At 48.1% G+C, this 25,731-nt stretch overlaps 1 protein-coding gene across 1 annotated transcript in view; it reads left to right on the forward strand.

Moving 5' to 3' along the window:
- Positions 1–5,674: 5,674 nt before the first annotated feature.
- Positions 5,675–25,731, forward strand: part of LOC144098170 (phospholipid-transporting ATPase ABCA1-like) — a 109,430-nt gene continuing 89,373 nt past the window's right edge. Inside the window, exons 1-3 of the mRNA XM_077630690.1 lie at positions 5,675–5,725; positions 17,391–17,561; positions 18,048–18,270. Of these exons, the coding sequence (XP_077486816.1) occupies positions 5,675–5,725; positions 17,391–17,561; positions 18,048–18,270 (445 nt within the window). The remainder of the gene's footprint in view (positions 5,726–17,390; positions 17,562–18,047; positions 18,271–25,731) is intronic.

The raw sequence follows: 25,731 nt of genomic DNA on the forward strand, positions 1-25,731 counted from the left end.
AATGAGGTTGAGGATAGCTGCGTACGTGAGCTCCACCGTCATCACCGGGTCGTCCGAGGCATTTGACGCACCAGCTCGGGTAGTGAGCTCGCGAGCTAGCTTGTCTGCCTTCAGATTGCCTTTGATTCCGGCGTGTCCTGGTACCCAGTAGATCCAATGTTGGATATTTTCATTGGTTCGCTTCGTTTTCAAGAGTATCTTTAGTGCTTTCTTATTGTTTCTTCCTGCCATGTAGCATCTGCACGCTTCCTGGGAGTCCGTTAAGATTGTGAGAGATTTGTTGGTGCGATAGCCCTCGGCTGCCGCTAGGGCTACGGCTATCTCCTCTGCCTCAGCTATCGTTCCATCTGTCGTGGATGCACCGCTGATGAGGTCACCTTCCTTCGTTGTTACAACCGAAACTGTTTTCTTGATGCTTTGGCTGCGATTCCATGGATACAGTGTGGCGTCAGTGTACACAATCGATGTTGTGTGGCTATCTTCGTTTCTAAATATTTAGCCCTTGCCTGTCTTCTTGCTGCGTGGAGGTTTGAATCCATATTCCTGGGTATGGGACTAACATGGAAGGTTCGACGTATTTCATCTGGGATGTTTTCCGACCTGTCCTCGATGTCCAAGGCTTCTTTTAGTTCAGCCTTCTTAAGAGGGCCCTTCCTTTTGTCGAGTTCCTTAGCCTTTGTATTTGCGACATGAATTGTGCCTTACTAAGCTCATCAAAAGTGTTGTGCAGCCCCAGTTCTGCCAGCTTGTCGTTTGACGTGTTTCTTGGTAAGTTCAGAGCTGTTTTGTAGGCTGCTTTGATTAGAACCTCCGTCTGATTTTCCTCGCTTTTGAGCATGTTGTGGTATGGTAGTGAGTAGATTATATTTTCTGATGACTAGGCTGTTCACTAGTTTCAGCGTGTCGCCATCCTTCGTGCCGTATCTTCTGGATGATACTCTGGTTATCATGCGCAAACTTGTTCGGTTGATTATTTAAGGAGGTTTATCGTGTGGTTGCATTTGCCGTTGCTCTGTAGCCACATGCCTAAAATTTGAATAGTCTCCTTTTCCGGGATGGTGTTGTCCTCGAGCTTTATTTCTAGTCTTGCATCGTTGGTTTCTTTCCTATCCTAAGGATTTCCGATTTTTCGGTTGAGCAGGTTAAACCCCTCATTTTGGTGTATTGCTCGATGCAGGTTGCTGCCTCTTGCAGTTGCTGTTCCTTCTGCCCCCGTGATCCCTGGTTCGACCATATAGTTATATCGTCTGCATATATGGCGTGTCCTATGCCCGGGATGTATTCAAGTTTCCTTGCCAGACCGATCATGCTTAGGTTAAAAAGGATTGGCGATATAACCGATTCCTGCGGTGTGCCTTTATTTGGTGTGTCTATGGTACCACTTCTTATATCTCATAATCCTACTGTGGCCTTTCTTTCTGTCAGGAAAGATCTTACATAGTCGTGGATTCTCCTTCCGCAGTTGGTATTGTTGATGTGTTCCATTATAGCCGCGTGGCTAACGTTGTCGAAGGCCCCTTTGATGTCAATTGCCATAATTATGTTTTCTGCGTGCTGCGGGGAATTGGCAATTACCTAATGTTTTAGTTGTAGCAGGATGTCTTGCGTATACAGGTGTGCCCTGAACCCAAACATGCTATGGGGATACAACTCATTGTCCTCTAGGTAGTTTTGAATTCTTTTGGTTACAATTCTTTCATAGAGCTTGCCGAGGCAAGATGCGAGTGAAATGGGCCTCAGGTTTTCTATGTGTAGTTTCTTTCCGGGTTTGGGGATCATTAAAACCATAGAGTGCTTCCAGTCCTTGGGCACCAGTCCTGCCTCCCATTGTTTGTTTAGGTAGGTAGTGAGCTGTTGGACTGCCTCGTCACCCAGGTTGCGGATTAGGGAATTTCTAATTTTGTCTTCTCCAGCTGCTGTGTTTCTTTTGATGGACCTAATTGCAGCGTAGACCTCATCTTCTGGAGATCGGTTTGTCTAGCTCCGGGTTTTCTCTGCCTTTGTAGTTTTCTTGATAGGCCGTGGGTTTGTCCTGGCCGTAGCATTTGATGCTGACTGCTTTAAGTAGCTCCTCATCGGTTCCTTCATGCTAGTGGACAAGGTGGTGGATGGCCGTGTTGCATTCCGTCTTTGTTTTGGTAGGATCCATTAGACTCTTTAAAATCCTCCATGTTTTAGTCGTGTTCAGCGTGCCGTTAAGTGAGTTGCAGAACTGTTCCCAGTTTTGCCTTGCTAACTGCATCGCGTATTCCTCCGCCGTTGCCGTAATTTCGGCGATTCTTTTCTTTAATTTTCTGTTCCACTTTTGCTTTTCCCATCTTTTAGCGAGGCCTCGTCTTGCCTCCCACATCCTGATTAGTCTCGAGTCTATCTCTGGTGTAGTCTCAGTTCTATCTATTTCCTTTGTATACAGCTCTTGTGCTTGACTTAGCTGCTGGGTCCACTCCTCGATTGAGAAGATCTCCCCTTTTATCTGTTTACATTTCCTGCGGAAGTTATCCCAATCCGTAATTTTGGCCGCACCTATTTTTCTTTTGACGTATTTGGTCTCTATCGTGGTTCTGATTATGTAGTGGTCGCTTCCTAGGTTCTCTAATAGATTTGTCCACTCTGCCTGTGCTCCTTTTACGAAGGTTAGGTCTGGGCATGTATCTACGCTGACGCTATTGCCAATGCGGGTGGGTTGATTTTCATCTGTGAGGAGGGTGCATCCTGTGAGTTCCGCCGCTTAGTTTACTCTTGCGCCCTTCTTTTCCCCATTATGGTACCCCCATTTTGGGTCTCTCGCATTGAAATCTCCGGCTATAACGAGGATGTTGTCCTTAGCTTTCTTGCTTATTTCTTTAAAGAGTTTGCTGAAATCTCCGTCCTTCTGTCTTGGGGGGCTGTATAGGTTGACAATGAAGATGCTTTTTGCTTTCAGCTTACATTTCGGTATGACTTCTGTTTTTGTGTGTTCGATTATGTGTCCGGAATCTCTCCATGATCTATCGTATTTAGCCTTTTGTTGATGAGGGTTGCTATCCTGCCGTTTTCTTGGCATGTGAAACCCTTTAGTGATGGTGGTGTGGCTCCTTTTGATTCCTGCAGTAGGAGGAAGTCCGGTGGCGTTCCTTGTGTGTAAATGAATTGCTGTAGGAGTCCTTGTTTCCTCTTAAATCCTCTGCAGTTCCACTGCCAAACGTTTAATTGGTTTTGTCCAGCCATGATAGTTCGTTAGAGGTGATGCTTGAGTTTTCGGTGTTGAATCTTCTTTAGTTGTATAGCCTGTCTCGGGATTCACTCGTTATCTTTTGCGTGTTCTGAGTTTTTATGTAGCTTCGGATGTACTGTATGTCCTGGTCGGGAACAGCAGAGAAGCGGAGGCTCCGGCAGGTCAGGGACACATCGGCTGGGAGAGAGAGACGCCGGCTACTGCTCCGGTGAGCTCGCGTTCTACGACTCCGAATCGTAGACTTCCTGCCGTGCCTGAGCCCGTTCCGGGGAGTCAACAGAGGACGCTACCACCTGCTACGGCCAGAGGTGTCTCCAGCGCTGTTGCAACCCATCCGGGTGCTGCCCCCAACGCCAACAACACCGGCATCATCTCCACGGGCGCTTGGACCTGGAGCTTATACGACGCAGCCAGCGACGCCGCCACCAAAGCCAACACCGGCATCATCTTCACGGGCGCTTGCACCTGGAGCTTGTACGACGCAGCCAGCGACGCCAGCCCGAGCACGTCGAACACCGCCAGCGACGCCAGCCCAAGCACGGAGAACGCCGCCTCGACGCCGCCCACGGGATCCATAAAACGCCGCAGCCGCACCGAACCAACCGTGAGCGTGAACGCCGACCACGAATAGTAGAACACTAGTAGTAGACGCTAGTAGCAGTGTGTCCGGGTCGTGTGTATTTATAGTCTTTGTGTTTTGTGTTAGTTTTGTTAGTTTTGTGTTCTAGTGTGTGGGCCATGTAGGGTGTATTAAATGTGCGTCTCTGTGGGTACGCCTAGTCCATTATTTCAGTCCGAGTGTTCTCCGGAGAGATCCGTGACACTCTGTTTTATCAATCCTTCCTTCGACTGTATTTATTGTACGTGCAAATAAAACCGTTTCTAGTTGGTAGTGTCAGCGCTTCTGTTTGTCTTTCTTCTGTCGTCCGCACGTTTTTTCCCGCTGCATATTTCCGCTTCCGCGATGAACCAACAGGCGCAAACCACCACCCTTCATCATTTCTATCTTTGTGATTTTTATTTTTATTTTTGCTTTTTTGTGATATTTCTTACTTTTTGTTGTTTTAAACTGTCTGTTATTTTTGCATCACTGTCATGATCACTATCATCAAAATCGCTATCAAGAACTATCACTGTGGCTATCATCCTCACTGTTATGACCACTCGGTCGCATTTCGACGGAGGCGAAATGCTACTCTACGATTCAATGCACGTGCAAGAGCCCCAAGGTTGTCGAAATTTCCTCAGCCCTTCACTACGGCGTCCTTTATAGCCTAACTTCCTATGGGACGTTAAACCCTTGTAAACCATTCTCTAACGTGCGAACGGCGTAAGCTGGGCACGAAACGACCACCCCCTTTGTCTCTTTGTAGCTTGTTCCTGGCTGAAATTACCGCGCTGAGTGAAGGGCATCTCCTATCAGACCTAAACCGCTGACCCCCCCCCCCCCCCACACACGCTCTAAGGGTGCCTGGAACTACGAAAAAGCACAGACACGTGGGCACGTGTCTGCCGTTTTCCGTTCCGTCTCTTATCGCTGTTCACTCGTTTCCATCAAACAAAAAACAGTGTCCCTCTCTGCGAAGTGATGCGCAACGACGACATCAGGCCGCCGAAAGCACCCAATAAAGCTATTGCATCGCACTCTTAAGGCGGAGCTTAACAGTATCTCAAATTTTTAAATGAGAAATGTGCATCCTACCGACTGTGGTGGCGTAGTTGGGCTGATGTTTTGCTCAATCTCTAAGGACTGAATCCAGGCTGCGGCATCTGCACTTCGCTAAAGGCCAAATACAAGTACGTCCATCTGCTGCGCCATGCCACGTTCATGACCCTGGACGGTTGAAATTAACCCGCAATAGTGCGCTGCGGCGTACGTTATAGCCCTCGTGCACCTTCGGGGCGTTGGTGCCCAAAAAGCACCAGAAGCGTGCGTTGTCAAGAAACCCCACAAGCAAAGTAGAAATACACTGACTGGTTTTCAACATTCTTCATTTCCCTTATCGCGTCCGGGATCCTAGAGCTAGACAATTCTGCCCGACAAGCGAATCTGAGGGAAAAAAAGACAGTCGATTTGGGTAATTAGGCCCAATGCGAATACGTGCTCTAGCATGACGTCAACGTCAACTGTCGGTTGGAGCTGCGAACTACCAAGTGGTAGGAGGCTATCACCTATTTACCACCCCAAGAACTCTTGTTTAGCTACTGTGCATGCATCATTGGAATCACCTAGCCGCTGCTCTGCGCGCTTAAGAACGGTGCCGCCTAAATGGCGGCCCAGGGTCTCGCCTGGTTACCATCGGCTACACCTTGGCAAGTCTGTTCCCCGGTGGGCAGGTGAGCACTGGCGCAGTGACAACAGGCAGGCGCTATGACATCTGCTGCCATCGACGGGACTTGGGTTGCTTTGAGTTCGGTTGCGGCTCAGGTTGGTCTTCCCGAGCAGCATTTCACGATTAAATGGCCTGCCGCCTGATACGGTGGCCAGGTTACCCAGCACCCAGTGGGCAGGTGAGTAGCCTGCCAAAAAACCTGCTTTAGGCAAACAACGCCCAAATGCGGGCAGTGACCACTATGAGTGGTAGAGCACTAAAATAGTAACAGCACGCTCATGCAGTGACACCTTCCGAGTAGCACCTTCGGCGTTTGCCTACCGGTCTCCGTGTGCTTCGGCTGCGCGGGCGCGCACTTCTTGACCCTGGCGCCGTAGTCTCTCGCCTCTGGCGGTTGGCACCGTTTTACGAGCGCCCAGCCCCAGATCAACATGCGGTCGTAGCTTGGCCAAATTTCGACCATACTGCACAGGCAATTTCTGTGCCTCTTTGCCGCAGCAGCGAGCGACTTAGTGATGGCGGAGTCACGAATCAAGTGCCGTGACGTCACAAATGACCGGACGACGACGGGCTTGCACCTTATCTGCTACTAACAGATGGCGCTGTAATACAGGCAGCTCTATTAGGGAAAATGGGAAAATGTTTAGAGGGAGATGACGCTTTGAACTAAGTCAGAGCAGAGTCATTTAGGAAAGGCGATAGGGTAATCACCCAAAATGAAGGAGCAGCACAGGGTAGCACAATAGAAAACTGCTTAGAACTTACCAATCTTAACTTGAAAAAGGTGGAAATAAATATTCGAAAACACACGCCCGCAGGGATAGAAAAAATTTCAATCAAGTTAATTAATGAACTTGGCTAAGAGGCAAGGAAACGCTGATAAAAGCATTGCAGGCAGTCATAACAAATAAGCAAATTCCGCACAGCTGGAAACATAGTAAAATTAATTTATAAAGGGAAAGGCATTAAGACGAACATAAAACCTTTCCGACCGATTACGAGGACATCAGTTATATACAGGCTGAGGATGCAGGCGGTGAACTTAAAAATGCAGTCATTTGTATAAAGTTATAGAACACTCAGAAAACTTCAGAACGGGTTCAGAACTGGTAGGCGCTTGGATGATAGCCTGTTCGTGCTTACCCAGGGCATATAAATAGCTAAGGCGGAAAATAGATCTGTATTTAGCCTTCCTAGACATCAGCGGTGCATATGACAACGTGAACAGGGGACTTCTGTGGAACATATTAAAAGATGAATTATATCGGTCAAGATGTAATCGATTTTCTACGCTAAATATATCGAGAAAATTAAGCTGCAGTAACATGGGAAGGAATTAAGAGTACAACTGTCGAGGTACACAAAGGATTAAGGCAAGGTTGTCCTCAATCACCGCTACTGTTCATACTTTATGTGATAAGTATGAAAAGAAGGCTACAAGGAATCAATCTGGGTTATAATCTGTCGTACAGATTAGGTGGGAAGGTTGTTGAGCAACGACTACCTGGTTTCATATATTCGGACGATATTGTACTGTTAGCAGATAGCCAGGAAGATCTGCAAACTCTGGTTATTTGCTGTGGAGACCCAGGAGACAGTCTAGGATTAAGTTTTAGCGCAACTAAATTCCGGTGTGATGATTTTCAACGGTACAACTGATCATGAGCTTACAATACATGGTAATGAAATACCACGAGTGGCCGAATACAAATATTTCGGGGTATGGGTAAACGAACGGCTGATGTACACCGAAAAGCACAGTCTCTCATGGCAGAAGGGCGAAGAGATGCCGGAATAATGAAACATAGGGCATTGTGGGGGTACAACTATTATGAAGTACAGAGAGATTTTTTGAAAGGAATAATGGTGCCGGCGTATACTTTCGGGAATGCGGATCTGTGCTTAACAACAGAAGTTCAGTCGAGATTAGAAGTAAATCAGAGAGCTATTGGAAGATTAGCACTAGGGGCCTACGGGAAAACCACAAACAAGGCAGTACAGGGGGATATAGGCTGGGCATCGTTCGAAGCATGGGAAGCTCAGAGTAATATGCTATACGAAGAACGCCTGAGGAAATTGGACAGTAACAGGCGGGCAGCTAAGATATTTAAATACCTGTACAAAAAGAACGTTGCCTCACACTGGCGGAAAATAACTAGGAAGCTAACCAGTAAGTATGTCAGACACGGGGACGGAGAACGAAAGAGAATTAAACAAGAGGTTAAAAACACGGAAGGTAAAACTTGAATAGCTTGAATGGAAAAGAAGCATAGTGCAAAACTATACCGATACTGGAAAAGGCAGGTCAGGAATGAAGGGTTTTATGATAACTCAAGAGGCAGTGCCCTACTCTTCTAAGCTAGGTCAGTATGTCTTAGAACGCGCAGCTATAAGAAGAAACATTTTATGATAACTCAAGAGGCAGTGCCCTACTCTTCTAAGCTAGGTCAGGATGTCTTAGAACGCGCAGCTATGAGAAGAAACATGACGAAGATGACACATGTGCTGCGTGTTGTAAATTTGTAGTAACAATAGAACACCTTACACTAAAAATAATGTGGATTAGTCCAGCTAATCCCGGATATACAAATATCGAAAGATGACGGCGATCACCGTGTTCATTGGCGTTGACAATGTTTTGGACGGCGACAGCTTTTAGGAAAGGAAAAGAGCATAACTGGCTCGCTGGATATGCGGCCGCCTCATTCGTGCTTTGATACGTGTGGAGGTGGTGAGTTGCAGATGTGGCCTGAATGCATTAGCGCTGACAGAGTTGTTGCTGACATGCGACACTGCAGCAGTAACTAGGCCGCAGCGTTGATTTGGTGATCAATCTCTCGCGAACAACTATGTGACATTCCGTGTGTGCTACGAGGATCCACGTTCGACGGCGCGGCGTAGACGGAGACCCGTGACAGCGGCATCATCAATTACCCAGCCATGCTCTTTGAGTGACGACCAGAACAACCGGACCCGCCGCCGCCCCGGGGAAACAGGCTTTATCCTCCCCAATTTTCGGGCACATTCCAGGACAAGGGAGCTGTCAGCGGGCCAGAGCGCGCCGTACCACAGCCGACGCTATGCGCTACCGCGAAGACAACATTCTTTCCCTCCTCCCCCTTTGTCGTGGGCTATCGCCGGGAAGGCACCCACAGCTTCCCAGAAGGGCCGTGACGGACACCTGTCAGACAGACAGGCAGTACTCGCCAAGAATGTGGAAAGACAGGCGCTAGTGAATTAGCTCCGAAGAGAGAGCCTGTGTATACTCTCACTTGAGAGAGAGTGGTGGCGTTTTTGTTGTTTATTTAGTTTGTATAGTTAACAGACTCTGGGTTCGAGGCTAAGCCCAACCCAAGGGGTGGTCCCCATCTCGCATGTTATTTTGGATTGGAGAATTGATGCTTTGGGCGGGCCACTGGAAATGACCGCCCTTAGTCCTTTGTTAATCAAGTGCTTAAAAGCACATGTAAACGGATGCAGTCCAGTCTGAGCTGGGGCTCCATGCTTAGCATGTAATGTGCTGCTACTTAGGCACTAACCTGCCCGGTCGATGAGTAAAGTAGTGCAAAGTTTGTTCTTTTGTAAATTCAGTTCTGCTTTTTCCAGTTTAACTCCCTGTATATGTATGTTGTAAAATTATGCTCTGCTGTCATCATCTACAAGCTCGCCTCCTGTTCATCTTCCAAGCCGAACGACACTAGAGGAAGGGTTTGTGAACCATCCTCGAAGAAACGGACGACTATTGAAATTCTACTGCATACACGCTGAGGACGACATCGTTCGCCAAGAGGGCCTTCAGTGCCGAAGCCCGACGGCGTGCAGCTTCTGCCAGCAACCGCTCGAGCCCAACTCCGGAGCCACTCCATCGCCCCCATGAAGTCGTCGGCACGTAAGCTCGGACGCCCCAGCCTCTGATGTATAACCTTAATCATGTGTAATTATTGAATATACCTGTTTGTTTAAACTGAGCCATACGGTGTCTCTTTGCCTCTCCGTCCCGTGTGGACTGCGCATTATGGGGGTCATCACACTGGTGTCAGAAGTGGGGTCTCAAAAGCAAATGTCCTCTGAATGCTGTGACATTCATGACTTCAAAATTGTAATCAAAAGGGAATCACGGGACTGATTGTGGGACTTTTACCCCCATTTGAGAGGCTTGAGGCACTGGAGGGCTTGAAAAAAAAAATGACTGTATCTGAGGGAGCTCCCACTCCACAGCCGTCGCTCGGAGCAAGCATGCTGGCATTAGGAAGCGTCATTCCGACGTTTACGGGAGATAAGACAGGGGTTCCAATCTGCGATTTCTTTTCCATGCTAGAAGAGATTGGGAAAATGGGGGGATGGTCCGATGCTCAAATGCTGGGAATGGCGAGGTGTAAGATGGCAGGAGCTGCTCATGATTTTGCCTTGCGAGACGAAAAAGTAAAATCCACAAAATCATTTGCGGAATTTAAGAAGCTCGCGTTTGAGCATTTCGACACTGAACCACGTCACGTGCGGGTACAGAGGTTCCGTGACGCCGGACAGATGGTAGGGGAGGACGTGCGAACATTTGCGTCGCGGCTTCAGCGCCTAGCACGCGATACGTTAAGCAGGGAGGAGGAAGGAGACCAGCTAAGGAAGAAATACGCGGAGTATCTACTTAAAGAGGAAATGACCGCTTTGTTCGTGGATGGTCTGCAAGACCCCGTGCGCCGGTTCGTGCTCTCGCGCAAGCCGAGCAATTTCGACCAAGCCGTGGAGGCCGCATTGGATGAGGAACGAAATGAGGCGTTAACGACAGCCGCAGCGAGAGTACGCGTCATAGAGAGAGCGGTGCTCAACCCTGAGGTTGCTCTCTTGACAGAGCGGTTAGATCGCATGGAACAGCTGCTAACTCAGCAGGTAGAACGCCAGGTTGAAGCGCGCGCTCAACAGCGCCCAGTCGCTGGAAACCGGAGACCGCCACAAAGCTACAGGCGCGTTATGCGAGATCTTGAAGAAATCGTATGCTTCGCTTGCCAGGGTCGCGGACACATCGCCAGGTTCTGCCAAAACGTGCGCCGTGGGGAGCCACAAAGAGAAGCAGGCGAGACACGCCCTAAGCAAGCCGACAGCGGGGCTCCAGATACCGAGACAAAAAACTAGTTAGTCCTCCCCAGCCTGAGGAGCGTGGGGAGGGAGCAGTAGATGATGAGGTGGTGGTAGTTTGTCTGGCCGACGAGGCATGCCCTGTTGTGCGTTGCAAGTTAAATGGTTGTTGCATGGAATTGTTGATAGATACGGGGTCAAAGGTGACATTGCTTAAGGAGAGCAGTTTTAACACGCTTCGAAGGAAGGGGGACCGCGAGGTGTTGGAAGCGTCTGGTGGTATGGCAACCAAATTTGTAGGCATAACGGGGGATCCTCTTGGCATAAGTGGACTCTACCGGTTACACTTCTCCCTCGGCGGAATTGCATTGGAGCACCCCTGCTACGTATGCCCGGACACGGTGTCTCTGCCAAACGGAGTGTCAGGTATATTAGGGCAGGATTTTTTGAGAAAAGGGAAGGTAGTAGTCTCATTCTCTGAGGAAGAGGTTAATGCGGGCGGCTCAAAAGTTCCGTTTTTGAACAGGAGAGGGGCTGAGATTCGCATTACCGATATTGACACCCGTCAAACAGTGGGATCATTGGAGAAGGTATATTCGCGGGTTGCCGTCCGGCTGGTCGAGGACGCGGTCGTCCTTCCTTGGTCGGAGCACATTTTGTACGCGTTTGTGCCTTCAGATGTAGAGAGCGGCGCCGTGGGAGTGCTTGAGCCGGTCGACTCTCTCAGCAATGGCCTGAAGGCAGCCGCGTGCCTCGTGACAGTTAATGACGCCCACAGAGTGCCGCTACGGGTGGTTAACTGTAGCCAGCAGCCACTGAGCCTTCCCAAGAACAAAACATTGGCTTTCTTCACCTCTGCGATAGAGCAACGTGAGCCCACCGATACGGTACTCGCAACTGTAGAGCATGCTAGTCCTTCGGCTGCTCCAAAGGTGTCGTTCGATCTTTCTCACGTAAAATCCAGGGAGAGGGAGGCTCTGGCTGGTTTGCTGAACGACTACTCGGAGGTATTCGCCGCGTCCAACCTGGATTTGGGCCGCTGTGGCGTTATAAAGCACAGGATAGAAACCGGCACTTCATCGCCCGTTTACCAGCGTGCGTACAGGATTCCTTACTCCCAACGTGAGGAGATGGAGCGGCAGGTCCAGGACCTGATTGATCGCGGCATTGTCGAACACTCAAAGTCACCCTGGGGAGCACCAGCACTATTGGTGGAAAAGCCAGATGGCTCGTATCGATTGGTAGTGGACTACCGCAAACTAAATGCCGTAACTCGCATCGATCCATACCCCATCCCCAATATACAGGAGACGCTTTCTCAGCTGGGCTCTGCCAGGTACTTCACGGTAGTGGACATGGCGGCGGGATTCTGGCAGATAGCAATGGATCCGGCAGATGCCGAGAAAACGGCATTCAACACGCCCTCCCTATGAATGGAAAAGAATGCCGATGGGTCTGGCCAACAGCCCTGCTGTCTGGCAGAGAACCGCTGATGTTATCTTGGCAGGTCTTCTGGGGAGGCTGTGCTTCGTGTATATGGATGACATTATCATATACAGTGACAGTTTTGATAACCATTTGCGCGATATTGAGCAGGTTTTGGTGCGACTAAGAGCAGCGGGTCTCAAGCTGAAGCCCTCTAAGTGCCAATTCCTCAAAAACGAGGTGAAATACCTCGGGCACGTTGTTTCAGCTGACGGCGTGCGACCGGACCCTGAGAAACTAAGGTGTGTCTCGGATTTTCCATCCCCGACTAGCGTCCGCCAGGTCCGGCAGTTTCTCGGCCTGATCGGTTACTACCGAAGGCACATAGAGGAGTTCGCCAAGCTCGCTAAGCCGCTCACCGCCTTAACAGCCAAAAATGTCGCCTTTCGCTGGGACGAAAACGCGGAGGATGCTTTTGGGGCCCTGAAAAGGAAGCTAATGAGTGCACCGCTGTTGCGCCACCCGGATTTTAATTTGCCCTTCGTTATGGCCACAGATGCGTCGAAGTTCGCAGTTGGTGCCGTGCTATCTCAGGTTATCGAGGGCAAAGAACATCCCGTTGCTTTTGCTAGCCGACAGCTGAGCCCCACAGAGCAAAAGTACGGAGCTACGGAAAGGGAGTGCCTCGCCGTTGTCTGGGCAGTAAAGCACTTCAGATGCTACCTTTACGGCCGCAAATTCAAGCTAGTCACAGACTGCCATCCTCTGAAATGGGTGATGAGTGTCAGGGACCCTAGCTCGCGACTCGCTAGATGGAATCTACACCTGCAGGAATACTGCTTTGAAGTTGAGCACAAGTCAGGAAAGACACATCTGAATGCTGATGCACTCAGCCGCACAGCTGCCGTGGCAGCTATAGATGAGTTTGTCCCCGTAGTCGACCCCGCCGAATTACGCACAGAGCAGTGCAAAGATCCGGACCTGAAGCGAATAATCGAAAGCTTAGAGGACGCACCGTCTCACCCCGAACAGCTAGGTTATTTCATTGGCAAAGACGGCACCCTGTGTCGGCGCACGAGGCCAACCAGGAAAGGGAGACCAGAGAAAACCGCTTGGGAGAGAGTCGTCATACCTCGGTCGTGGACAGAAAGGGTTCTTCGCGCGTTTCACGATGCGCCATGCGCCGGTCATTTTGGCGTAGCGAAGACACGCAGGCGTGTGGAGCGTTTGTACTTTTGGAGTGGCATGCGACAGGATGTTAGAGACTACTGTGCTAAGTGTCATTCCTGTCTCGAAAGAAAAACACCCAAGGGACGAAGACCAGCTCCAATTCAGCCGTTCCCTGAGGTTTCGGCTCCCTTCGAGCGGACAGGTATGGACATAATGGGCCCATTGCCCACGACCACTTCCGGAAACAAGTACATTTTAGTATTTGTCGATCACCTTTCAAAATACGCGGAAGCGGTAGCACTCCCAGATCAGAAGGCAGACACGGTTGCAAGAGCATTTGTCGAACAGATCGTGCTCCGACATGGACCCCCGAGGCAACTCTTGACAGATCGGGGAACGAACTTCGTGTCGCAGCTAATGAGGAGAGTTTGCGAGCTGCTTAAGATCGCTAAGAAGCAGACAACACCGTACCATCCGGCTTGCAACGGCGCGGTGGAGCGACTGAACCAAACCGTGGCCGGGTTACTGTCGCATTTTGTTTCGCGCGACCAGCGGGACTGGGACTTGTGGCTCCCGTATGCAATGTTTGCCTACAATTCCGCAGCACACGAGAGCACGGGCGAATCGCCATTCTTTCTTCTCTACGGCCGAGACCCGGACCAGCCTAGTGAAGTGCCAGAGGGCCCCCGTCGTGTCCCATACGCTTCACTGGACGACTATAAGGTTAAGCTAGAATCGCGCTTGCAAGTGGCGAGGGACATCGCAAAGGAGACCTTAAAGAAAGCGGCGAAGCGCAGGAAGGAGGTGCACGATCGCAGTGCTAGAGACGCGCCGTTTGATGTGGGGGACAGCGTGTACATTGAAAACTGCCAAAGGCAGATTGGGCTAGCTCGTAAGTTCCAGACGAAGTGGAGAGGACCGTGCGAGGTTGTCGAGAAGCTTTCTCCGGTAAACTTCAGAGTCCGAGACGTGAACTGGCGTTTGATAAGGATACACGCAAATCGCCTCAAGTCGGCACCGGTTCAGTATTCACGAAATGAGGAAAGGGAAAGCGCGGATTTTGATGGGGACAGAAGTGAAGCGGAGCGCGCAGATAGTTCGCAAGAAACACCCTCTCCTGCATTTGTTCGGCAGGCGCCCGAGGTGACGGCCGGAATGCCACCGGATTTACTTCATGCATTGCTAGAAGAAGAAGCGCGCGAGGTTGCCGCGCAGATAACGCCAGGAGAGGCTCCTGCCACGAGCCCTCGCGAGTCCCAAAGCAGACAAAGGGGCACAGACTTACTTAGTATGACTCATGAAGGCCGATATCCGCTGCGAAATCGGAAAGCTAAGTCGGACTAATGGCGTAAACAGAGCGGAGCTGTGAACTGGTTAGAATTGTGTAATGCCGCAGCTCATAACATTGCTATGTGCTTATGTGTTAAGTTATCGGAGTTGATAGTTAAACCTTTCTGTCATTAAGTAACACCTTCACAGGAGAGCATGCGGAGCGCATGCAGAACCTGCCCTACTTCCTTTCGTTATCTATATTTTTGTCTCTGCCGTGATCGTGCTAGAAGTGGGAGCTCCTTTGTAACTGTGGTAAATTTATTTCGTCCAGTTTGGACTAGAAAGGAGAGGCTTGGGTGCTGAGTTTCATGTTTATCTGTAAAAGAAGATCAGTGCTGCCCCTGGAGACGCCAGTTATGACAGCGGAGGCATATGGTGTTGTGCAGTGGTGTTGAGTGCAGCGAAAAGTGTTTTGTCGGACGCACTGTGCGAGGCGATTCAGAAAGACAAGGGGAGCTGCGTGGACTCAAATGTTCGGAGAACATTCTTCTGGAGGGTGAGCGAGTGTGACATTCCGTGTGTGCTACGTGGATCCACGTTCGACGGCGCGGCGTAGACGGAGACCCGTGACAGCGGCATCATCAATTACCCAGCCATGCTCTTTGAGTGACGACCAGAACAACCGGACCCGCCGCCGCCCCGGGGAAACAGGCTTTATCCTCCCCAATTTCCGGGCACATTCCAGGACAAGGGAGCTGTCAGGGGGCCAGAGCGCGCCGTACCACAGCCGACGCTATGCGCTACCGCGAAGACAACATTCTTTCCCTCCTCCCCCTTTGTCGTGGGCTATCGCCGGGAAGGCACCCACAGCTTCCCAGAAGGGCCGTGACGGACACCTGTCAGACAGACAGGCAGTACTCGCCAAGAATGTGGAAAGACAGGCGCTAGTGAATTAGCTCCGAAGAGAGAGCCTGTGTATACTCTCACTTGAGAGAGAGTGGTGGCGTTTTTGTTGTTTATTTAGTTTGTATTGTTAACAGACTCTGGGTTCGAGGCTAAGCCCAACCCAAGGGGTGGTCCCCATCTCGCATGTTATTTTGGATTGGAGAATTGATGCTTTGGGCGGGCCACTGGAAATGACCGCCCTTAGTCCTTTGTTAATCAAGTGCTTAAAAGCACATGTAAACGGATGCAGTCCAGTCTGAGCTGGGGCTCCATGCTTAGCATGTAATGTGATGCTACTTAGGCACTAACCTGCCCGGTCGATGAGTAAAGTAGTGCAAAGTTTGTTCTTTTGTAAATTCAGTTCTGCTTTTTCCAGTTTAACTCCCTGTATATGTATGTTGTAAAATTATGCTCTGCTGTCATCATCTACAAGCTCGCCTCCTGTTCATCTTCCAAGCCGAACGACACTAGAGGAAGGGTTTGTGAACCATCCTCGAAGAAACGGACGACTATTGAAATTCTACTGCATACACGCTGAGGACGACATCGTTCGCCAAGAGGGCCTTCAGTGCCGAAGCCCGACGGCGTGCAGCTTCTGCCAGCAACCGCTCGAGCCCAACTCCGGAGCCACTCCATCGCCCCCATGAAGTCGTCGGCACGTAAGCTCGGACGCCCCAGCCTCTGATGTATAACCTTAATCATGTGTAATTATTGAATATACCTGTTTGTTTAAACTGAGCCATACGGTGTCTCTTTGCCTCTCCGTCCCGTGTGGACCTGCGCATTATGGGGGTCATCACAACTATTCACTACATGCCACCTCCCAGGGTGGCGGGGAGGGCGTGCTGCCAGTCCACTGTGCGGAACGCAATCAAAGCACATTTTTGCAGTTGGACACCAACGCCACATATATGAAAGCGAAATCGAGGTTTGCACTGACCCACGGAGCCGGTTGTGCGCCTTTCTTTTCGTGATAATGAACGGCCTTTGCAGAGTTGCCAACGCCAATGAACTCTATGAGCTCCGTCGGTTCACTTGTTTTGTTTGAATTTTGAGGGAAGGAAATGGCACAGTAACCGGCTCACATATCTCAGCGGACACCCGTACCGTGCCGTAAAGCAAGGGATAAAGGATGGAGGAAAAGAAGAAAAAACTGAAAATTTAGTTGGATTTTTAGGAAAGGCGCGGCGCTTTGCAGCGGAGGAAGAGCGAGAGAGAGAGAGCGAGAAATATCCTCGGCGAGGCGACCGTTGTTACGTCATGTGCCTCCTCGGAGTACCGCCACGGCGAAATCGCAAGTTCGCGGCCAGTAAAGCTTTCGCTTTAATATCCGTGGCGAGGCGTGCGTTGTGACGTCATGTGCCTCCTCGGAGCACCGCCACAGCGAAATCGCAAGTTTGCGGCAAGAAAAGCTTTCGCTTTAAAATGTGATGGTATTCATACCGATGTCGACGCAGGCACAGTCACTCTTCCTGAGGGCCTAGGGCTTAGAGATAACTGTGGTCATGTAAATAAATCTGCGGCGGAATTTAGCAAAAAGCGATTGGAAGATTGGTGGCTCAAAAGCAGAGAGGTGACATAAGGTTAAAAGTGTAGGAAGACGTATCTAAAGAAAGTGGCGAATGTTAACTGCCATCACCCCGTTTCAAAGGAGACGCTCCTACCTACCTTCCATTCATCCATCCATCCATCCATGTCACACTGCGCGAGTTTAGTGAGGTGGATGTAGCCGGAGCACTGGGCACACTATCGCACGACTGAGCGGAGATATTAGGTGCGCGGAACGCTTGAGTACATTGCATGGATTGAATTTAGCACTGCCTGCAACGACGCTGTGATGCACACCTCTCTCGCGCCTTATGAGGCTTTTCGCGGCTGGTTCTTAAGACCTGCGATAGGAAAGGTGCACTGCCATATCTGACATTGATGGCTTGCAACGTCATTCCCCTTCTTTCCTTCAGAACGGCGGCGGCCAGCCAGTCACTGTCGACGTGGAATCGCAGTCCCATCTGCGATCGGACGCAGAGTACCTCAGGATCATGTTCCGCGTGTTTCCTTGCCTGGTCAGCCTTTGCATGATGCAGCCTTTCCTGGTCAAGAAAACAACCTCAGAACTTTGCACAGGAACCAAGGTGAGTTGGAAAATGGCAGTTGTACGATTACTGGCTCAAAAGCGGGAATATCAATGGCCCCTACAATTGGCTGCGTACTTAATTTTATGGCTCCTATGCTTTGTTCTCGCCTCCCACTATGTCGTTTCTCCACTGACGCAGCAAAAGCGTTCATACTGCCCGCGGGTCTGCGGTGCTTGGGCGCAGCTTCTCACATGCGGTACACTTGAAAAAAAAGTGTGCTCGTGGTTTTTAACCGGTCAATTCTCTCTAAAGCATCCTCGGCCGAGAAGCGCACATTAATGAACAAAACTAGCTCTTCTGCATTTATTCATTCATATGACTTACCTCTGTGCAACGCCGAAGTCTTGAAAGCTGCTGGAAGTTGAAAACGCGCACTGTGCAATGCGCACGGAGGAGTCTTACATACTGGGGTTGATAATCAGTCCAACCGGTTCGCGCTCCTGTTGCGAGGTGCCACCAAGCGCGTACCGCCGTCGCCCCCAGGAGCTGATGGTGGCCAACGGTTTGTCCGACTTCCTCTGGTGGCTGGGCGGCTTCTGCTGGTCCTTCATCATGCTGCTAGCGGGCGCACTGCCCGTGCTGACGCTGACCAAGACGCACGCGCTGCTGCCCCACGCCAACGTGGTCCTGCTGCTGCTGGGCACACTCCTGCACTGCGCCTCGAGCGCCCTCTTCTGCCTGCTGGTCGCCACACTGGTGCCTCGGCGTGAGTGCATGCACTGTCTTTAGCCGAGGGGGGGGGGGGGGGGGGTCAAATGACGGCATCTGTTCAGCACCTACAATCGCAGCGGGCAATGAAAATGCTCCGACCGCCGATAGCATGTCACGTGACTTTCCATGGCCTGCCTGGGTCGTTGCTCGCTGCCTGAGCAACCCAGCCAAGTCGGGAGAGACCGTTTCACGTCCGCCGCCAGCGAGCGAATCCAGAACCGCGCGGTTTTGGAAGGATGCGCGAGAACGCGACAATTCAATGGGGCAAAGAGCCCGAATAACGAGCGTTTTCCATGTTCTGAGAAGTGATGCCGGTAACACTACCAGTTGCGTAACCCTAATTGCAACAAGGAGCGCAGTAGTTTATAATTTCTTTGGTAGTAATTAAGCTGTTCATAAGTTAGCACGATTTACTTTTCAGACGTCCGTCCCCAGCGGTACTACCATGTTGAAAAGGCCCTGTTTATGCTTTAATGAATTATAGGCACATAATTTTAATTGCATGTATTCCTTCACTTGACGCGTTAGACATCAGAATACATGGTTCTCCACGTGGCACTCACCTACGACCTCAAAGCGGTTAGAATAAAATTTCTTAAAGATGCTTCAGTTTCGGTTTCATCAGCCGACCGGTAGCTGTGACGCGTTTGGAGTGTTCGATCACGTGACGCACGAAAAAAAAAAACTGCGGTGTAATTCTTCAACGTACTTTTAATTCGCTACTACCGCTTGACCAACCTGCTTCAAGACCTGCATAGGCAATAAACGGCGTATGAGCGGTTATATTACGTTTTGCATGCCTCATTTCCTCGTGCCTTTTGTGACCAAAACACACTCAATGCGTCATACCTGGTCACTAACGCAAATTTCAAAGAAGAAAACGCCCAACTAAAGTTGGCTGTCTGTCGTTCTTTTTTTAAAGTTACTGCCAAATTACTGGCGTGATTTCCTGGAACAGCCTGTACGCGGGCGTGCTTGACCGTGCGTCTGCACGTGGGTTATACGGAGATTTGCACTCTTCTCACTTTGGACGCGAGAAATCCTCACACAAATTCCGCCTCAAAACAACTATCGACTATATTAATTCCCGTCGCGCTATTCCAACCTTTTTTAATTCTAATCAGCCAGTTTATTTTCAACATCAACGGTGTTGAGGAGCCGCAGACAGAAAGCCTCAAGATGCACTTGGCGGGGTCCGCTGCCCCGTGTACATGTCGACATACAACAAGCACAGGTACACGAATGTAATGCAAGATCACACAATTTTATATAGCTGACAAATTACAAAACAAAAGTTAATTCAAGAAAACAAAGGGAGATGCTTCAGCATTTGCTGCCCATAGTGCGCAGGCGCGTAGTTTCGCACTGTTAAAGTTGGACACTAATGCGTGAGCATACTTTAGGAGATAAATTTGCGATACTGCAAAGCGCAATGTCAGTCCTTTTAATAGCTACCTCTTAACGCTTGATTAAAGTTGTTCTGGGCATGTTCAGATAAGAACGGTAATCGAGGTCCCATGACCATTTTTTGTTTTCAATTATATTTTTATATGTGATGGGTAAATGTGTCCACACAAAGGAATGAACCTTAGTTTTGCAAGGAACTTCATGGTTTTCTCGGAAAAAAATCGTATGTCACAAGAGGTGGAGAATGTCGTTTTTGCCACTTCGCAAAGTTGCAAGTTTGGAGCATCACTGTATGCACAATAAATTGTTTCCGCGCATAACTATTTTTTCATTACTTTAATACAACTTGCACTATGCGAGGAAAATAAAAAACGTTTTCTTGCTGCGTCAGTCTTCTCAGTAAAAAATCGCAAACTTCGCTTCCGGAGCCCTGCGGTGCCAAAAAGGCACTTTTCAGGGCAGCCTTAGGGCAAGATGCGTAAAGATCTCCCGACTGAATCTTTTTCTCTGTATTTTTCAGCTACTTTTAATCACTACAGGCAAGTTTTGTAGCTCTACACACGACCTATATTTTTCAATATGGCCTCAAAATTGGCAGAAGTTCAAAAACGTGAAAAAAGTGACACATTTGACATGAATTAAAAAAACAAAACATCATCATCGATATTTATTAAAATTTGCCCTAATAATACTCAATACTCGATAATTTTAAGGCACCAAAATAGTGTTGCAATATTTTGTTTTAAAGTATAAAAATAAATACAAAACTGAGTTCATGTTTTTGTTACCTAGAATTGCTTATTACTGCCTCTTAGAAATAGTAACTGTCAGAAATATGATTTAGCACTCACTGCATGTGGTGACATTTCATTTACCACAATATGCCAACCATCCTGAATGTTTGTACAGCTTCTACTCGCTTGTTAGCGGCGTTCTTAATGCGTCAAAATGGGAATAAATTCGCTATTTCACCTGATGAACTGGCTGCTGGCGGTCAAACGTTTTTTTTTTGTATTCTCTAATTTATGGTCGTAAGATACATTCGTATGTAACCGATTTTTTTAAAATATTAGATCATTTGTCGGTTCTTAGAAAAATCTTTATATATGAATATTTATATTAATGTGTTTCTGAAGCCGACGTTTCCGTACCTGCATCTGTTTACTTCTGTGTTCAAAGGTTCTACAGGGCAATATCAGGTGACAGAACGTCGTCTTCTGAGAGGAACAATTTATCTGCAAGATTTTTAATCAGGAGGAGTTTTAATAGGAACGCAATTTACAAATGGGATGCCGCTTTATATGCAGATTGCAATTCAGAAAACCGTAACAAGAAATTAACGGCAGCAGTTGAAGTCGGTATGCGCACAGTATATTGTCCAGCACGAAGCACAAACCAGATCACAGTCTCTTCCATTCCGAAGCAGCGATGGAGGCCACGTAGGATGCACTGCCTTTATTTGTTTGAACGTACTTCCACATATGGAGCGTCTGAACTCCAGGCACTTTCTTTGCCATTTTCCATTCTTCCTTCTTCGTTTCGCGAAAGTCTGCAAGCTCCCTCTGTGGGAGCTCCAGAATGGTGATGTTCTTTAGCGTTCCTTGAATTGCGTCTACGAAGCCGCTGGCTGTTTGTATGACCTCACTTGCAGGCTTCCGCAAGTTGTGGTGGGATGCTCGATGTTTGACAAGCCCACCAACGCCGTCGCAAGCATTTTTGCCGTGTCCAGTGGCCGAAAACATCCATTTCGACTCTTGACTTTCACTGCGTTGTAGCTCATGAAACTGATATTTATTCTTGAAGTGAGCGGGAGCCCCGTTGCTCACATATGTTATCTTGGTGTAGATTGGCGCGTTGTCTTCGAGGTGTGCTTTGATTTTTGACAGAGCCAAGCATGCATGAGCTGAATCATGAGACATCTCGTCGGAAATAAAGGCGTAGTTCCGAGTCGATTTTCTTGACGTGACAACGCAGGTAAACACGGTCACCTGCTTTTTCTGCCAATGGTACGCTTGTACTGCGTCTGGAAGCACAACTGTCCAGTTTTCGGCGAAATCAAAATGCAAAACAATTGCACCTCTCTTGCAGCTGTGTTTTTCTTCATGTATTGCTCTTGCTTGCACAGATCTAATATAGTTGTGGGGAATCCATTTCATGGTCATTCTTAGAAATTCTCTCATAAATGATGAAGCGGTCAGAGTCTTTTTAACGAGCTCACCGTATTCCCATGAAGCAATCAACACCTCGTCCTCGCTGCTCATTTCAAAATTTTCCGAAGTGAAAATGCCATCTTGTGGACAGTGCTCACAATTCCTAAGGAAACACGACGCAGTAGGTTCCTGGCATACGCAGAGGCTCTGCATATCTTCGGGAGAAAGCGACCTTCCGGACGCGTTCTGCAGTCCCACGAGGCAGAACTGAAAGTTTGCACAGCACACAGAAACACACACTTGTCACTGCGGCGAGCATTTCACCCACTTAGGACGCAAGGATATGAATTTTGTGAGGCCAACCTGGGAGGCAGGGTGAGCTTGCTTGTAGAGGCGGAATGCTTCTCGCAAGGACCGCGTCATAAAGCGTTTAGGTATCCATTCTTTCTCTCCCTCCTTTTCAATTCTCACAACGTCCTTCTTGTTCGGAGTCTGTCTAGAGCAATCGAGTTCATCCATGGTGTAATATTCTAAAACGGTAGTGATGTCTTCCTGTTGTAGTTTACATCTTGCATATCTCTCCTGTGTTGACCATACCCCTTCTTCATCCACCATCTTATTCGATTTTTGGATAACGTACCTCGTTGCCTATGGAATAACTTCCCGCACATATATCACAGTTAGGTTGCGTGGTAGCAGTGTCAGCAGCTGGCAACGCTCTTGAAAGGACGTACACCTATTGTAGGCACATGTAGGTTGTCTTCCCAGCTGCTGCATTGCGCTCACTTTTCTTCTGACGCACGCGAAGTCTCTGGGACATTGTATGCTGCCTGTATCCCCGATCGGATTTTCGTCACCATAGCTCTTGCCACCTCTTCCTGCTTTCGCTTTGCATAGGAAAGTCTGAGGCGTTTTTTTAGAGCGCTCAGTGGCTTTAGGCGCGAGATTTCGGAGGTAAGGCTGACACTTGAATTTAAATTTTCTACGATTTCTTCCCCAGGCCGGAATTCTTCTAATGTTTCGGATGACTCTGCCTGCATATTGTCTATGTCTTCCTTGAACCGACGGTAACAATTCTGACAGATGAAGTCACTTTCTCGTACTCGGAGAGCTTCTTCGGGAAGTAGGACTTTTTTGAGAGCAGCGACATTGAGTGTCTTTACACTGGGAAAATTACGTCCTTTTTCAATTCTCTGTTTGTGCCTTTTTGAGTAGTCCGCACAAAACGTTCGCCGCGGAAATCTCTTCCTGATTGCAAAAGCTCACCGCTTCCGGAGATTATCGCGAGACAGAAGAGCAGGTGACGGATGCAGGGCCCAGAGCTGCTTTTCCAAAAAAAAAAGGAGATGGACAGATGAATAGATTTTTAACAAAGGCTGGCTACCGTCGACACTGATGTTCTTTCGGTCTGGCGTACGAGCTGAGACTGAGATACCAAGTATGCTTGTCGAGGGATTGCTCCAGCGCAGAGAAAACACGTGAGTACAGAAAACGACCCCACCGGGTCTACCAGGCCTGGAAAACGACACACAAAACTCGAGATCCGAACAACATCCGCTCACAAGGGTTATCTCGGTCGAAGGTCGAAGGCTGAGGCATAACTGCTAGGCGTTCGGTGCGCTGCGATGAAAAGATGATAGCGGCGGGTAAAGCCTCGGTGCGGCGGCGGCACACATGATGCTGAGAATTTCAGGGTCGCGCCGGGCGTTATATAGCTATAGGAGCGGCTGCCAGGCGCGGTTCATCCCTGGAGCGGCGGTAGCAGTTAAAGTCACCTTGAGAGTGCGACGGGTGCATTATTTGTTTGCATAAACTACCCCTACACACACGTCACTCCAAAATAACGTGCTGAAATATGCTTACGGTAATTTAGGTCCCACCGTTAGAACAGTACGAAAGCGAATAGGAGCTTTAGACCTTTGATTGTAATAGAAAAAAATGTTTACAAATTACACTTATGAACTCTGCAACTGTACCTTTTAAAATTTACTTACAAAATACCAATACTAAAACCAGCTTCTGACGATAGCGCATCCTAGGAGGGAATACTGAGCAGTCGTAGGGATTGAAATCATGAATCCGTTTTGTACTTATTTTCATACTTTAAAACAATATAATGCAGTACTTTCTTAATGCCTTAAAATTATGAGGTATTGAGTATTATTAGGGCAAATTTTAATAAATATCGATGATATTTTTTTTTTTAAATTCAAGTCAAAGTTGTCACTTTTTTCACGTTTTTGAACTTCTGCCAATTTTGAGGCCATATTGAAAAATATAGGTCTTGTGTAGAGCTACAAAACTTGCCTGAAGTGATTAAATGTAGCTGAAAAATACAGACAAAAAGATTCAGTCGGGAGATCTTTACGCATCTTGCCCTAAGGCTGCCCTGATAAGTGCCTTTTTGGCACCGCAGGGCTCCGGAAGCGAAGTTTGCGATTTTTTACTCAGAAGACTGACACAGCAAGAAAACGTTTTTTATTTTCCTCGTATAGTGCAAGTTGTAATAAAGTAATGAAAAAATAGTTATGCGCGGAAACAATTTATTGTGCATACAGTGATGCTCCAAACTTGCAACTTTGCGAAGTGGCAAAAACGACATTCTCCACCTCTTGTGACATACGATTTTTTTCGGAGAAAACCATGAAGTTCCATGCAAAACTAAGGTACATTCCTTTGTGTGGACACATTTACCCATCACATATAAAAATATAATTGAAAACAAAAAATGGTCATGGGACCTCGATTTCCGTTCTTATCTGAACATGCCCTTCTATAAATTTCAGAGACACACTTTTGATCAAGTTCTGTAAAATAGGGTCTCTGTGGTTGCCATATGAGACATTCATTTCTGTTCGAACTGTCGTTTTCTTTAATGTATACAGTTTAATAAAAGCCGTGTTTTTGATAGTACCTCACACCAAATGACGGTAATGTATATTTTACAGAAATTACAGAATTAAAGTTTTTATTGTAAGAGGCTGACGCTTCTTGGTAAACAAGTTGTAGCGCACCAGTAACACTTAAGACTTTAGAGGTGACAAAATCTGTATGCTCGTTGCATGACATACACTGTTCAAACAATGCCCCCTTACATTTGACACTATAAGGAACATATTCGAATTATTTAGCACTTGTGAACATCATGTGCCTACTTTGCGGTTCTAGGGCGTGAACAGGACACCCTTAGTTTTATTAGGATTGATAATAAGAGAATTCGCTTTAATCCATGATGCTAATGGCATGAGGGCACCATTCTCTTTGGAAAATAATTCATATGAATCAGCTGCACTTAAGAGTATAGTGCTATCGTCAGCGTACATCAATAGGAACTAAATGACTTACATACAGGGTGTTTCACCTAAGAGTTTACACTGTTTTTGAAATGGGCATTTTGAGTTGGTAGAGCGCTTTCTTCGGCATAGCGTTTTCAGCGGTATAGTAAAGAATACAACTGCGGCATGTTGAGAGGAGTGTAGCCAACTGTAAGTAATATCAATATCAGTTTTTAGAACTTCGAAAGCGCGGTTGCCCTCGCTGCGGTGGCCCAACACATTTTGGCTATATTTCGACGAGTAACGCGCCTGTTTTGAGGCAAGGGAACAAAGTGTACATTTCATTCGCTGTTTTGGGGGCCAAAAAAAGCAGTAGATTAAGGCAGGTTAAGGTCGTTCTTTTAAATAACGTGACGAGTCAAGGTAATTTGTGTCACTGGCAACTAACAAAGAAATATATTAAATGAATTTGCCAAATCTGCACCTGATAGACGCATTCCATTCTGAGTGATCACAGTGATCTTAACTGAAGCGCAGTTATTACGATTTAAGACGTGGTTGCGTCGCTTCTAAATCGGATTGCTGAACTACGTTACTCTCCCCTAGATTATCTTTACACTGTCT

This window comes from Amblyomma americanum, chromosome 7 (genome assembly GCF_052857255.1).
Source record: "Amblyomma americanum isolate KBUSLIRL-KWMA chromosome 7, ASM5285725v1, whole genome shotgun sequence".
Lineage (NCBI taxonomy): Eukaryota > Metazoa > Arthropoda > Arachnida > Ixodida > Ixodidae > Amblyomma > Amblyomma americanum.